The sequence below is a fragment of the Octodon degus genome, unplaced genomic scaffold, assembly GCF_000260255.1.
Source record: "Octodon degus isolate 3935 unplaced genomic scaffold, OctDeg1.0 scaffold00152, whole genome shotgun sequence".
In the NCBI taxonomy this organism is placed as follows: domain Eukaryota; kingdom Metazoa; phylum Chordata; class Mammalia; order Rodentia; family Octodontidae; genus Octodon; species Octodon degus.
In genome coordinates this window covers 3,237,936-3,252,294 of record NW_004524728.1, presented here as the reverse complement: position 1 = coordinate 3,252,294, position 14,359 = coordinate 3,237,936, and the positions used below count along the sequence as shown (strand labels likewise).

General features: G+C 37.7%; 1 protein-coding gene across 13 annotated transcripts in view; it reads left to right on the top strand.

Annotated features, from left to right (window-relative positions):
- Asph (aspartate beta-hydroxylase) overlaps positions 1 to 14,359 on the top strand; it is a 263,046-nt gene that overhangs the window by 107,523 nt on the left and 141,164 nt on the right. For all 13 annotated transcript variants that reach the window (XM_023702449.1, XM_023702445.1, XM_023702444.1 and 10 more), the window contains one exon: positions 3,286 to 3,330. In XM_023702449.1, coding sequence (XP_023558217.1) covers positions 3,286 to 3,330 — 45 coding nt within the window. The remainder of the gene's footprint in view (positions 1 to 3,285; positions 3,331 to 14,359) is intronic.

Genomic DNA, 14,359 nt, shown 5'->3' with positions numbered 1-14,359 from the left:
CCAAGATTTTTTTTTTTTAACTTAAAAAAAAATCTTTTATTTATTTGGTATAGGGTCTTGCTATGCAACTTGGATTTGTAATGATCCTCCTGTCTCAGTCTCCCCAGTGCTGGCATTACAGGTATGCACCTCATGCCCAAACCGGTGCCCAGGGTTCCAGGGCCAGCATGACGTGTGGTACTGGGGTTCGAACCTGGGTTGGCAGCATGCACTTAGACTGTTGCGCTCTCTTCCCAGCCACAAGATTCTTCATCTTTCCACAACTGCTGGCCTCCTCTTCCCTCATCTTTACTTGTCAGGTTGTATCAGTACAGCTCTGGATTCGGAAAGCAAGAACACAGAACCCATTATTGAGTTCTGTGTAAAGATGATGAGCAAATTAACTAGGACTTTCGGGGGAGTTTGGATTTTATGTCATAAAAATTTATGGAAATACTTAAAGTTCAGTACAATTGTGCTTAAGTTTTGAAGAATTACTTTTGCTCCAACCTGCTATAGAATGGATTGGCTAGAATGAGAATGGAGGAAGGAGCCACCTGTAGGGGAAATAATGGTTGTGTCCTAGAGTGAGATCTTAGCTTGGAAAGGGGAGGGAGAGTGTTAGATTGGAGATTTTTTTTTTTTAAGAGACAGGGTGTCACTATGTAGCCCAGGCAGCAGGGAACTCAAAGCAATCTTTCTGCCTCAGCCTCTCTAGTGCTGGAATTATAGCTCCACATTTTTTTTAAATGTGGATTTTTGTTTTTTTTCTTTTTCTTCAAACCCAGAGCTTTTCTCATGCTTAATGAGTTTTCTGTCATTGAATTCTGTTTTCTGTCATTAAAATTTAAATTGATGGATTTTTCTAGTGCTTGTGAAGCAAAAGACAAAAAAAAAAAAGAAGAAAGAAAAGACAGATTAGGTGGATTCAGGGCAGTATCATTAGAGGTCATTGTGAAACCAAGAGAGGGGATAAAAGGGATGTTTGGTTTGCATAATATCCAGAAAATGGGGCCATTTACTGAGAAGAAACACGGGCATTTTAAGTTTAAAAATTCCATGAGATATCCAAGTAAAGGTATTAAGTATAGAGCTAGACATGCCACTGTCAACTGATTGGGCAACATCTGAGACAGATGGGAATGTTTGCGATCCATCATCTCGGAGAGTGGAGAGGCTGTCCGAGGACTGATGTTGGCGAGGGATTCCAACATTATGAAGTTGAATGGAGGCTAAACAGCCAGTGAGTCAGGAGAAAAATAGGCCCAGAAGAAAAGATGGGGCACGCTGTATCTTGCTGAGTGGCCCACGGGCCCCAAGCCTGGGAAGTGTCCATCATGTGTGGCAGCACCGAGAATGTGGCTGCCCTTCCTAGAAGCCGGTGGACCAGTTGGTGAGAGAGAGACAAAGCCATGCTAGCTGAGGTGAATTAAAAAGATCTAGGGGTAGAAGAAGCAGGCCATGTGTATTAAATAGGCAATGACTTGAGGTTGTGCTGACATGACTAATTTGCCAAAAATTTTATGAGGTTAAAAATGATATGAAAATAAATTATATAAAAAGTTTAAGAAGAATTTTTATGATGTATATTTTTCAGAATAAAATGAGATGAAAATCTAATTTAACTTGAAATAATAGCTTTCTCAATATAACAGTGAAGAAAATAACAGGAAGTGTAATACATTAATAGTTGTTAGTAGAAATGTTTGGTTATTTTCACTTTCCTTTTATGTAAAATATTTTCAAATACTCTTTTTAGTGTCCATCATTTTTATAATTTAGCGAATTGTGGCAAGAAGAAAGATAAAATAGTTGCACAAATATTTTGAGTTGTAGAAAATATTAAAATACCTATTTTTGACAAAAGCCTATTAGTGGTTTAAGTAGCAAAAGGAAAGCTGATGGAATCTTTACATTAATGTAGCATTAAATGGGTTGTTAGGTTTGTAAATTTTTAAAAATATTTTTGTTTTCATTGTATTTGGTACAGGGTCTTACTATGCAGGTTGGGCTCATAGTGGTCCTGTTTTCAGCCTCCCAAGTGCTGGGATTGCAGGCGTGCACCACCATGCCCGGTCTTGGTGGCCAGCTTAGCATGCCCTCTGGGCAGGGCTGGTATGGCATGTGGTGCTGGGATCGAATCTTGGTTCCTGCACTTGCCTAGGCAGGCGCTTAGTCCCTTGAGCTGTCTTGCCAGCCTGGGTTGTTGGGTTTTTAGGACATTAATATGTGATATAATTTTGTGGATCAAATAAATAAATTCATCTTTGAAACACTGGGTGATGATGCTTGCATTCACTGGTTGTAATTAGGTTGAAGCAGCCAAGGGAAAAAACAAGACAGTAAAAGTTTCACATCCACATCATTGACGAGTCTTTGAATATTTTGGGAGCTGGGGTGCAGGTAGCTCACAAGTGGAGCCTGTGGGATATGCCAGGACCTAAGTTCATTCAGCAGTATAGGGGGGAAAACAGTTAGCTTGAACATTATTTTTCAGAAATGTTAAGAATGGTATGATTTTAAGATTTGACTGCAGATTTATTTATGTTGTGTAATACTAAGGTATTATTATGAGCCAAAAAACTTCTCAAGAGTTTCTGAGTGTAGCGCCCTGAGCAAGTCTGTGCTTATTAACGTGTGCCAGGCTCAGGTGTGATCCCCTGCACTCCCAAAAGCTCCCTCCCTGCAAAACTTTTTAATAAAAATTCTTTAGTGATGAAACAAGACATACTATGTGTCTTTCTTCAGTTTTTCCCTTTTCCTTTGTATTTTTAGTACAGGGTCTACAGGGTCTCACTACGTAGATCCTACTCATAGTGATCCGCCTATGTTCAGCTTCCCAAGAGTTGGGATTCCAGGCGCGCAGCAGTGTGCTGAGTCTCAATCACTGTCTCAGTGTGCCCCTTGGGGCGGGGCCACACAGCTCTAGGGGGATCCCCAGCCGCTGCGCTCTGCCTAAGCAGTCTGTCCTCAGGTGGCTTACGATGTTTGATGCAGAAGTGAGGCAGAAACCTGTTTTAGTCTGTATTTCATGTGCTTAGCAACAAAATTTTGAAGTTGGTTAGAAAGATGATTGCACAGCAGACTGTTGTGCAGAACAGTTGCAAAAGATACAGCATTTTGCTCTCTTGTAGCTCATACTTTGCTTTGCAGGGATAGTGTGCAAACCTTATGTTTTCATGATCATTCAATTGAGTATTTTAAGTCTATAAAAGTAATCATCATAGCTGATACAGTATTGCTAGTATGTATTTTAAACTCTGGTCAGTAACATTTAATGGATTGTGACTTTTTTTTTTTTTTTAGAAGTAAGTGTTCCTCCTGTGGAAGAACCCCAGGAAGTATCACCAGGTATGGAATTTCATTAAATATATTCTAGTTTCCTTTTTTGCTCAATTTTAAAATGCTGTTGATATTGACACTGACATTATATAGTAAATCTTTTCAGGATAAAAATCCTGAGACTGACAACCCAAATTTAAAAAATTCTGATCAGCTGAACATAATGGAAAATACGTATGTGTTATGCCGAAACTGGAGTAATAATCAAAGTACCATGTGATTTTGCCATTACAGACAGGAGTAGTAGTGCAAGTTATGTTCTGGGGGTTGTTGTTGTTGTTGTCGTTGTTTGTTCATTTTAATTGTCAGGCCATTCAGTGCAAATAAGGAGTCAGAATTAGTTCTGGAAAAAAAACAGAATTCTGTGTCGCTTCTGACATGGTCCTTTTCTTCTCTGCTCCTGGCCTTGCTGAAGGCTGTCAGGCCCCCTTCTGCCTAGCCCTTCTTAGCGGGGGTGGGGGTGGGTGGGGGGCGGGGGATGGGGAATGGGGGGTGGGGTGGGGGGTGGGCCTTGGGGACGTCTTTTCTTCCAGCCCACTGCGTGAATCCCATCGCCTTGCTCTTTCCCTGCGGTTCCTCTTGCCGCAGTCCTGAGCTTAAGGAATGGGAACACCCCTTCAGCCAAAGCCTGTACTTTCAAGTGCATTTCAGTTTCTTGAGCTCAGAAACTGGCATATAATGTCCTCTTCTTACAGAGGCGAGGAAGGTGCTACTGAGAGAGATTGCTTTTACATCCTATCTTTCCCTCAAGCATGTTTCTTGTCACTTCTGTTTTAGTTTTTTTCTTTTTGCCATATATGGTACAATTTATACTTATTTTTCACATTATGCTTGTTGTGAATTTTGTAGCAGTGATACCATTATTGATTTTGGCAAAAATGATTACTTGCTAAATTTAATCTACATTTGCAGATTAAAAAAACAAAAAAAAAATGAAGAATAAAAAAAGCAAAGACTAGTTTTATAGTTTTATGCTGTATTTCAGTTGTCTCCACTTATTTTATGAATGGGATGTTTAGGTTTTGATACTTATCCTACCTTGTACATTTGTAATAATTTGCAGAAACAAATACTAGATTAGGAGACCTGAATTGTTGGTATTACAGCGTGAGTGGGAAAATAAGTCCCTTAAGAAATTTACACGACAGTTAAGGAACAGCATGTATTTTGTATGTAGGAAAGATAGTCAGGATAGATGAAGTTAATAGGTGTGCCCACTTTTGTACTAGCTTTTGTGTTTTTATAGAGTCATGTTTGATAGGGTACCCATTTCTGTCTGGGTTTTTTTTTTGTTTTGTTTTGTTTTTTTTGGTTTTGTTATATTTTTTTCCTTATTCTGACAGGGTCTTGCTATGTAGTTTATTTCTTTACTTATTTATTTATTTTTCGCTATGTAGTTTAGGCTGGCCTTGATCTCACTGTGCAGCCCAGGCTGGCCTTGATCTCATGGCAATCCTCCTGCTTCAGCCTCCCAAGTGTGTTCCTGTCTTCAAGAGGCAGAAGAAGTTATAGAATTCATATTTGAATACTGTTCTATTCCTTTAAAGAAATTTTAAAGTATTTCTAGGAATGAGTTTGTATAGGATTAATCTTTTTGTAGTTATAGTTGATATTTTTAATACTAACCTAACGATTGTAAAGAGATGAGAGATACTATTTTTTAACCATAAATAGCTATACATTTATTTCAGTGGTTTGAAAACTGACCCTGTAAATTTCTTTGGCTATAAAAATAAAGCACTCAATGGTTAGACATGCAATAGTTAACAACCACAACCAAAGCACATAAAAATGAATGTTTGGTTAGCATGCATAATATCTGACATAAGTGGTGGCTATGGGTATTATTGTCTAATAATTAAATTGTCTGATCTATGAGGTAGATCAAGGGAAGTTAAATTTTGAAAATTCATCAAGAAGTTGTAACCCATAACATGGTGCTATAAAAATTTGTCTGAATTGCTACACAGTTATAATTTGACATTACCAAAAGAAAACATAAGGCTGATAGTCAACAGTACTTATATTTGTTTTACTGTTAATATTAGTATAGCTTTATATTATAGTTTTTACTACTATGAAAAATAATATTCATAGATGTATATTAGTGGTAGTTCTGTACAGTCGCTTGACTGCTTATCAGTGCGTATGCATGTATCTGACTGCAGGAGCACCCACTGCTGACCTGTCTCCTCACTACTTTTTAGTAATTAAAAGTTTTTCATTCCATAGAAAACTGAGGATTTCTGCAAAATGCTGGATATTATGCCAGTTTTTCCTGGCCCTTGGAACCAAATTGATTAATTTTTCTTCCCTAATCACTCAAAGGCTAAGTTATACCATTTTCTAAAGTTCATAATAATACTGTATCCTAATCCTATGAGCGCGTTATCACCATTGTAACCAGCCACACGGTAGGAGACGGTGATGACCAATAACTGTTCAAACATATTTCGTGAGTTAAACTTTAATAGTCCCAGAGCTCCAAGAGGTAGGCACTCCATTAATCCATTTTGCAGATGAGAACAGTGAGGCCCAGCAAGGCAGTCAAAGCCTCCCAGGGATACAGAGCTGACAAGTGCAAGTGGGACTGAGCTTCGCATTGTGGGTGCACCATTCACACTCTTAACTATTGATATCTGCAACATGTTAAATAAATGAAGGTTCAAGAACTGATGAGTTTCAGAGTTGTTTTGGTGGATAAAATGATACGTCTCATACTCTTTGGAGTCTTTCTGTAATACAAGAGTTCATCACTTAGGATTCTGAAAGATTAATTTGGGATTTTTGGTAGAAAGACAAACTGTCCAATAATTTAAATTTTGCATCTTCCTTTTGTACTTACAAATTTATGAAAGCCCTGTGACTAGATATTTGGTAAGGATGTAGAATATGAATCCTAGTAATTGATCATTCTGATGTTAAAAGTTAATGACTTTGAAATACCTGATTCTTAGAATTAATTTTGAAATGACTACTCCTTGAGATAAATTGTTATTTTTCTCTCCAAATTAATGTTTTTACTTGAAGTTATATGGTATATTTCTAGCAATATAATAGCATACATATACATGGCAAAATTGAGTGATTTTTGTTTCAATCAGATTTTATTGGTGCATTTTAGATACGCATAGTGATCACATTCAGCATAGAGCATTTTTACCTATCCATGATACAATTCTTTTTCTTTTCTATTCCACTACAATTGAGTGACTTATTGAAGGAGTTATTTTACTCTAAATTTCATAACAATACTGCATGCTAATCCTATGAGAACATTATCACCATTGTAACGTCACACAGTAGGAGACAGTGATTTATGTGAAGGAATTATTTATACAATTCATTAGAAAAAAAAAATCTGCCAAATAGTACTTAAGACTGTATGACTTGGGGGTTTTCTAGCTACCTTTCTGTCTTACCATGCCAATAAAGAACAACTATAAAGTTAATTTTATATATTATTGCTACCTGGAACAGAGATATCTCAGTATCATGGTTTCTGGGTGATTCTGTCGCTCCTGGGTCTGAATTGGAGATAACACTCGCAGTTCTGGCGTGACTCGCATTCATTCCAGCAGACAGCTTCCTTCCACTGCACCATCTGGACCTCCCATTCAGGCCTTCCTCTCACCTGGCATTCATTCATTCACTCATTAATTCATTCATTTTCACCCAGCATTTTTAAACGATAATATTCGTGTCAGAGCTAGCTTTAGGCTGGCAGCTCTGGAAGTCCAAGTCAGTGACAGAAAGTGACTTCATGCTCATAAGAGCTCGTATTAGCTAATTTCTTGTTGCTGGGACAAAACACTCAATACCCACAATTTATTTTAGTTCACATTTTTAGAGGCTTCCATCTTTAGTAAGTTTTCTCTAAAGAGAGCAGCATGGCATTGAATTAGTCCATGGTTTGGAGACAGGAAGAATTCAGCACCAAGCCTTCTTTTCTTTTTTTCATTTGTTGAGGCCACAAGCCTATTGGATAATGCCACCCACACCCGGGGTGGGCCTTCCCGTTACCTACACCCAGAGCTGTGCTAAACCAATGTGTTGATTAATTCATTTATTTCATTCCTAATCCAGTATTACACACCTCTTCCCAAAGGCCGTATCAATCAGTGCATGAGGGTGTGGGGGACATCTAGATTCAAGCCATAACAGAACTAATTAATTGTTATCAAGTGCTAAAATGCACATTGTTTTTAATTGTTCACTTATTCAAGAAGTATATATATTGAACAAGTACTGTGGTATAGACTTGGCACTGACCAACGAAATGATGTCATTGACAGTGTAGTTCTTGTCCTGAGGCTGTAACGTGGAGTGAAGCAAAACAGTGTGATGGCATCCTATTTTCAGAGTGGTGCACAAGACAGCTCTCAGTGGAAGGGGATACACCCGACTTAGGGGCAATGGGACAGTGTGAGAACAGGCTTTCCTCACGTCACTGTGCTACTATTACCTGAGTTCTGAGCCATAGGTAGAAGATACAGGGACGTGTGTGAAGCAAATGCTTATTGAGGAGGAATTAAAATAGGAATGTAGGAAGACAGTGAATGTAGGAAGATGGTGAGGGGAAGGAGGCAGGCTTCTCAGTGTCTTTTATACCATATTTCAAAGTTGGATCTAAGCCTAAGAGTAACAGGAAGCCACTGGAAATTTCAAGCAGATAAGTCACAAGACCAAATCCAGATTTAGCAAAGGGGGTAGAGACAATGAAGGAACTGCAGTGCTAATCTAAGTCCAAATGGTGGGAGCCCGACTGGTAGAAGGAGTGGAAAGGAGCGTCCTTGTCATAACCGTTGGCAGGGAAATAATTTGATGGGAGAGCAGTCAAGATTGATTCTTGCATTTCTGCCTTGAGTGTTTGCGTGGGAAGGATGAAACCTTAATGGAAACGCAAAATGCAGGAGGGACAGAGGGCAGCAGGAGAGAAGCCAGGCCTGGCTGTGGAGATGTTTTTCACACTCTAGTGAACCATTTCTGAGTGGAGCCTTTAAGTTGGAGCTTATATTTAAATTGTTGAAATTGCAACTGAACTTTTACTTTATTTGCTTTTAAAATTCTATTTATAAATATTTATATATTTATTTATTTATTTGATACAGTATCTCGCTACACAGCTCAGACTTGTGGCGATCCTACTGTCTCAGCCTCCCCAGTGCTGGGATTACAGTCTCGGAGGCCGGCACAGTGTGCCTGGGGTTCTGGGGCCAGCTTGAAATGCAGGGATCAAACTCGGGTCCTTGTGCTTGCTAGGCAGGCACTTAGACCACCGAGCTAGCTCCTCAACTTTTTTAAGAAAACTTTTATTTTACTTTGAACAACTTATTGTCTCGCGGTATTTCAGAAATATTCATACCTCTCAGTCTAGCTTATTGTTAAATTCTAAGAATCTGAAGCCAAGCTCATTTAAGTTTCCTTTCTAGTGAGGTACACTTTGCACACTAGAAGATGCTCACGTGTGAACTTTTCCGTGTCTCTGCGGCTAGCCTCCTACTGCCACTCAGCCCAAGCTGTGGGACGTGAGAGCTGCTAACGTGCTCCTCTCAGTGGCACTGCCCCCAGCCGGAGGCCACTCCTGCTCTTCCCTGTCATGTCTAGACTGCTTTTATCTGCTTCTGAATTTATTGTAACTAAGTAATGGAACTCCCTTGTCCTGATTTTGTGATTAGTTCCTCACATCTTATTGTTCAGCATTTTATTTGTAAGTTTCATTTACCTTGTAAGGCATAGTAATTAGGTGTTATTCATCACTGTGTTTTGTAAACATACTGCAGTGTTTTATTTTGTTAGCTACTATGAAGAAAGATACTGTGTTTTTGTACACATCTTTTAGTGTATGTAAATTCTAATTTCTCTTGAATATATATCTATATATCCATATACATAATTTCTGTTTACAGTAACATAAAATATTGATCAAAAACATTTTTTGGCTTCACACATAGGTAGGTAGAAAGGAAAGAGAGAGGGAAGAAAATATGATTGTCTTAAAATACCTGAGACTGAGTAATTTATGAAGATGAAAGTTCATTTAGCTCCCAATTCTGGAGACTGCGGAGTCTAAGAGTGTGGTGCAGCAGCGTCTTGGTACCTGTTCCGGACTCTGTGCTGCACAGAAGCCCTGCTGAGGGCAGCATGTGGTGACCGAGCGCGCCAGCTTAGCCCTCTCTCCATCTTCTTACATAACTCCTCGGGCCAGGCATGTAGCTCAAGGCGGGGATACAGCTGACGTGGCATTATAGCTAAAAGCTGGAGCCTCAGCACAGTAGCACAACACCTGCCTAGCAAGCACAAGTCCTAAGTTCAGTTCCTGGAACCAAAAAAGACTCTAGTGTCACCATAAAGGCCCAAACTTTGGACTTCATCTGATCCTAATTACCTCCCAAAAGGTCCACTTCCAAATTACATTAATATGAATAAAGCTTTTGATTAAAATTTCAACACAAATTTCTGGGGCATATATTCAAGTCATAGAAGTAATCCAGCTGTAGAAATTAAATATTCATCTGTGCCAGCTTTTTTAATACAATATTATAACATAAATGCAACACTGTAAGTATAAAATAAGCTAGATGCTAAAGTTGGGATGAAACTACTGAAAAAGCTGGGTCAGAATAAATTTTACTTCCTCTAAAACATGCCAGACTTATGTTATCAATAACATTAAATGCTAAAGGAAATTCATTAAATTAATATATCTTAAATACAGCTTACAGTGCTCTTGAAAATTTGTCCTGTATTTGTCAAACACCGTACTAGATTTTTAATTAATTAATTAATTGATTGATTTTTTTAATGTATTTGGTGCAGGAATCACTGTGCTGCTCAGACTTGTAGTGATCCTCCTGTTTTTAGCCTCCCCAGCACTGGGATTATAGGCTGGTCTTGGTGGCTGGCTCAGCATGCCTGGGGGCAGGGTTGGTGCAGCATGTTGTGCTGGGGATTATTTAATTTATTTTTTATTAATATTTCAAAGAACTTTTTTTGTTTAAACTCATGCTTTGAACAGGCACTCGTCTTTCTTTAAAATTTTCATCATCTAAGAAAACCACAAAATTTTCATTATTTGCCTACATACATGGTTTCATTATATTTTTTTATTTTTCATCTTTTATTCAAGTTTTAATGAGAAAACAAAATAGCAATGAAAAATTTCAAAACACATTTGGAGGACAGTTACAGTAAATACATTGCAGGATTGATTATTCTTAATAACGAAAATATTGGTGAGAAAAATTAATGCTTCTGTTTCTTAAAAGTTTTAGATTCTTTGATTGTCATAATTTTCTGATGTTTAAAGGGCCTAAGATTTTCATTAGCAGGTTTGCAAATAATCCCTAGAGACTTTTTGTTAATTATTCTATTATCATGTCCTTAAAATAAACCGGAAAAGGTTAAAAAGTAAGCAAATAAAAACAAATAAGCATTTTTATTTGTTGGTGGGCTTTTAAAAAAAGTAGGAATGAACATGAAACAGTTTCCCAGTGTGTGTCTGGTTGGTCCTTTAATTTAGATTTCCCCTTATTTTTGCAGATACATAAAGCTTCAGAAAGACTACCCCTTCTACTGCAGGAGGACCAGCCTAACCATACGCTCCAAACGATGGCTGTGAAAGATCTTGTGACGTAATTACTGAGCAGATCAAGATCTTTGGGGATGAACACTAAAGATGTTTTGAATGAATTGTAGTCCACTGGCATTTAGTGTATTTTTTTTTAAAACAAAAGCCACATATGATGTTACATTCCTGCACGTACTTTGCTGATAGCATTAGCAGAGCAATTCTGTCTCTTCTTTCCCCCATCCTTTTGGGAAATAGCTTCAGTCTTAATTGCATTTGTGTGTATTTTTTTAGATGATTATATTGATGGTGTGGCAGCAGTTGTCTTGTCAGGGTTTTAATAATAGAATATCAGTAATTAGCACTGTCAGACTAATGTGTGAATGCTGCGCTAAACATGATTTGGAAGTGCTCAAGTGCGCCTCACGAAGGCGTGAGGTGCAGATATCGGCACTGATATTCCTATCAAAAATTTCTGTATCATTTCTGTATCACCTTTGAGTATTCAGGTTACAACACAAATTTTGAGAATTTGTAGCTTTCATTAGCAAAATTTAGTATTTCAAAGGAAGTTTTAAATTATGACTAATTTATTTTCAAAATGAGAGAGGACACTAGCGTTTCTTATTAGGACATAAGGAAAAGAAATGACTTGCTGAAGTGTCTTAGGCAAAAATGCTGTTTGGTGCCATAGATATGAGACATATTTAGCTGTAGCCAATTCAATGTCTATTTAAAAACTAGAAAGTCTATGTAAATCACTGGTACATAACATGCAGATCTTTCTTCCTTTGGCTGATTGAGCAATGCCAATCAGGTGTTTGCACGATGCTCTCACTAGATAAGCGCAGTAGTGACTCTAGTTAGATTGATTCAGGATCTATGGAAAGTGCTCTCCAAGTCCGCTGCCTGCTGCTATTTCACAAGGGATGAGCCTTTTTGTTTTTACACTGAAGATTTTCTTCCATTTTTAATGTGGTTTTATTTTTGACTCAGAAATGGTTGTTGCAATGAAAATAGCCCTTAGGAAAAAGGATAGCTGCAACATCATTTTGAAATAATCATGAACTATAAGAATAGAATAAGGAAGAGTTTCATGTATGGGTCGGGGTACCTTTTCATTATGTTACCCCCTTTTTTTTTTAAAGATAAGGTAACTTCTTTAGCTTTTAGGCTAAAAATAAAAAAAAAAGAGTCTATTTTTTAGCATTCTAAGTTATGCTTACATGTGAGTTTTGCATGATGATTCAATGTGTAGTGAAAACCTGAACTAAGTTAGGAATAATAGCAATAATTTTCTAAAGCTGTGATATGGGTACAGAACTGACACTCATAGTTAAGCTCTTCTATTGTTAATTATAGGACACTACTTTTTATAAAGCCATATTTTTATAGAGAAACTTAGGAGTGATGTAGAGTTAATGAATGATTAAGTTTTACTGGATTTTTGTAAATAATTATCTCTAGAACTTGAAATTAAGGATTCATTATGCTGTGGTCAATTTCAGATACTTTTCAATTCCAAATATTTAAGTTAATGAGTTGTGTCTTTCCGAATATGTGCCATATTAGGCAATGTCAGTGTATTTCCTAAGAATAATGTAAATGTCATCTGGTTAATGTTGAGTGCAATAAAATGCAGAAGTATCCTTTTATATTGTCATTATTTTGAAAAACATTATTTTAAGTTTTGTTATATAACAAAATGAGTCTGTTTTATACTGTTTAGTATTTTAGAAGAATAGCATTTTGGGCAGCTAAAATCACAACAGAATATCTTTAGTCCTTTTGGTTACTTGTTTCTAGTAGGTAGTACTTTAGAATATACTTGCTTTAGAATACACTATTGCACTACATTGCTGGGGAACAGATTAGAACTTCTGTGGGTATTGGTTCCATACCTAGCAGTACTGATTGGTATGGTTTTGAGGATCAGAGGTGCTCATGATGAGGCCGTGGGAGGGCCACATTGGTTCTGATTTGTGCTGGGCCCAATAAGAATGGCATGACACGCAGCTGGCCTTGCTGAAGAGTCTAGGAACTTGATAAGATGCACCATGTCTAAATCCAGAAAATGATGATCTTTTCAATGGTTCCATCTCCCTATTACCCTCCTCGCTCTTTCTTATTTAATAATAGGCTCTCCTATCGCCTGTCATTTTTTAAAAAGATTTAAAATACTAGGGAAAATATACAATAATTGTCTTGAGTCTGGCTTCTTTTCATATAACATGATCTCCAGTTCTGTCCCTTTACCTGCAAATTATATGGTCATTCATTACAACTGAAGTATGAGATTTTCTGAAAGATTAAGATCGCCATCTTTTTAGTAAAGTTTGCCTTGCTCTGATAATGTTGAAAAGGGAAAAATGAGTTATGTTAGTGTATAAAAAGAATACCTAACATTATATTCCCCTTTTGGGTATAAAGAAACATTAAGTATGAGTTACAAGTGAATTTTTACTTTCATAATTTTCAGGGATGAGGTGAGCATTTAGTTTCCTTTAACTTAGTGGGTCATCCATTGCTGTAATACCCAGTGTGTTTGCAGTAGCGCTGGCATGCGGAGTGGCCTTTGAAATGTGTTCTTTTTTTTCTGTAATGTTGAGAAAAGTCCTTAGCTACTATCTGCCTCAGTTTCCTTATCAATACAATTGTAACTGCCCCCAGGGCTCATGGGGAATATAAATGGGGTGTTCTGCATTAGGTACTCAAAATAATGCCTGGCATCTAGTGAGAGCCCAACAAGTCATTTTCTTCAGCACAGTGAAGGCCATCTGAGGTCTCCCATGGAAGTAATAGGACTGAGAATAACATACTGCTTTATTATTAGCTATACAGGACACAGTAAGTTAAACTCAATTTTATAGAAAACTTCACCTCAGCTAAAGTTAAGCACTGAAAACCAAAAAGGCCTAAGTGTCTACAGTGCATTTCTTTTCTTTTATATTCAAATATGAGTCTCAACTTGGTCTGTTGATATGAAGTGGAGCACAAAAGGGACACAACAGTGAGAATAAGAGAAAACTTCCGTGCCAGGCCTGGAGTGATCTGGGCTATTCATGCCCTGTCCTTGGTACTGTATAGGAGAGGGGAGGAAGATGGTGGCCCTTCTTTCTGGGAGCATATTCCAGCTGTACTTCCTGAATTCCTGGGGAGAAGAGGGTCAGGGCCTTCTGCTGTAGGATCAGTATGGCTGGTCACATTCCACATATTTGAGACATGACCAATTCATACCACTCCTCCTTTACTCCTTATCCCCAGGAATGGGAAGGTCTGCAAAACCCCAAACTTCTGTCATAACCAGTGCTACTTGTTCTCTCTAGTGAGCTTAGAAACTAGTTATGTGATTTTTTTTTTTCAAGGTGAATTAGCTCAATGTGACTACTGAAGGATATGAAGGACAACATAGTAATAATCCCATTAGAAAAAGAGCTCCTGGCTGGGGAGATAGCTCAGTAGAATAAG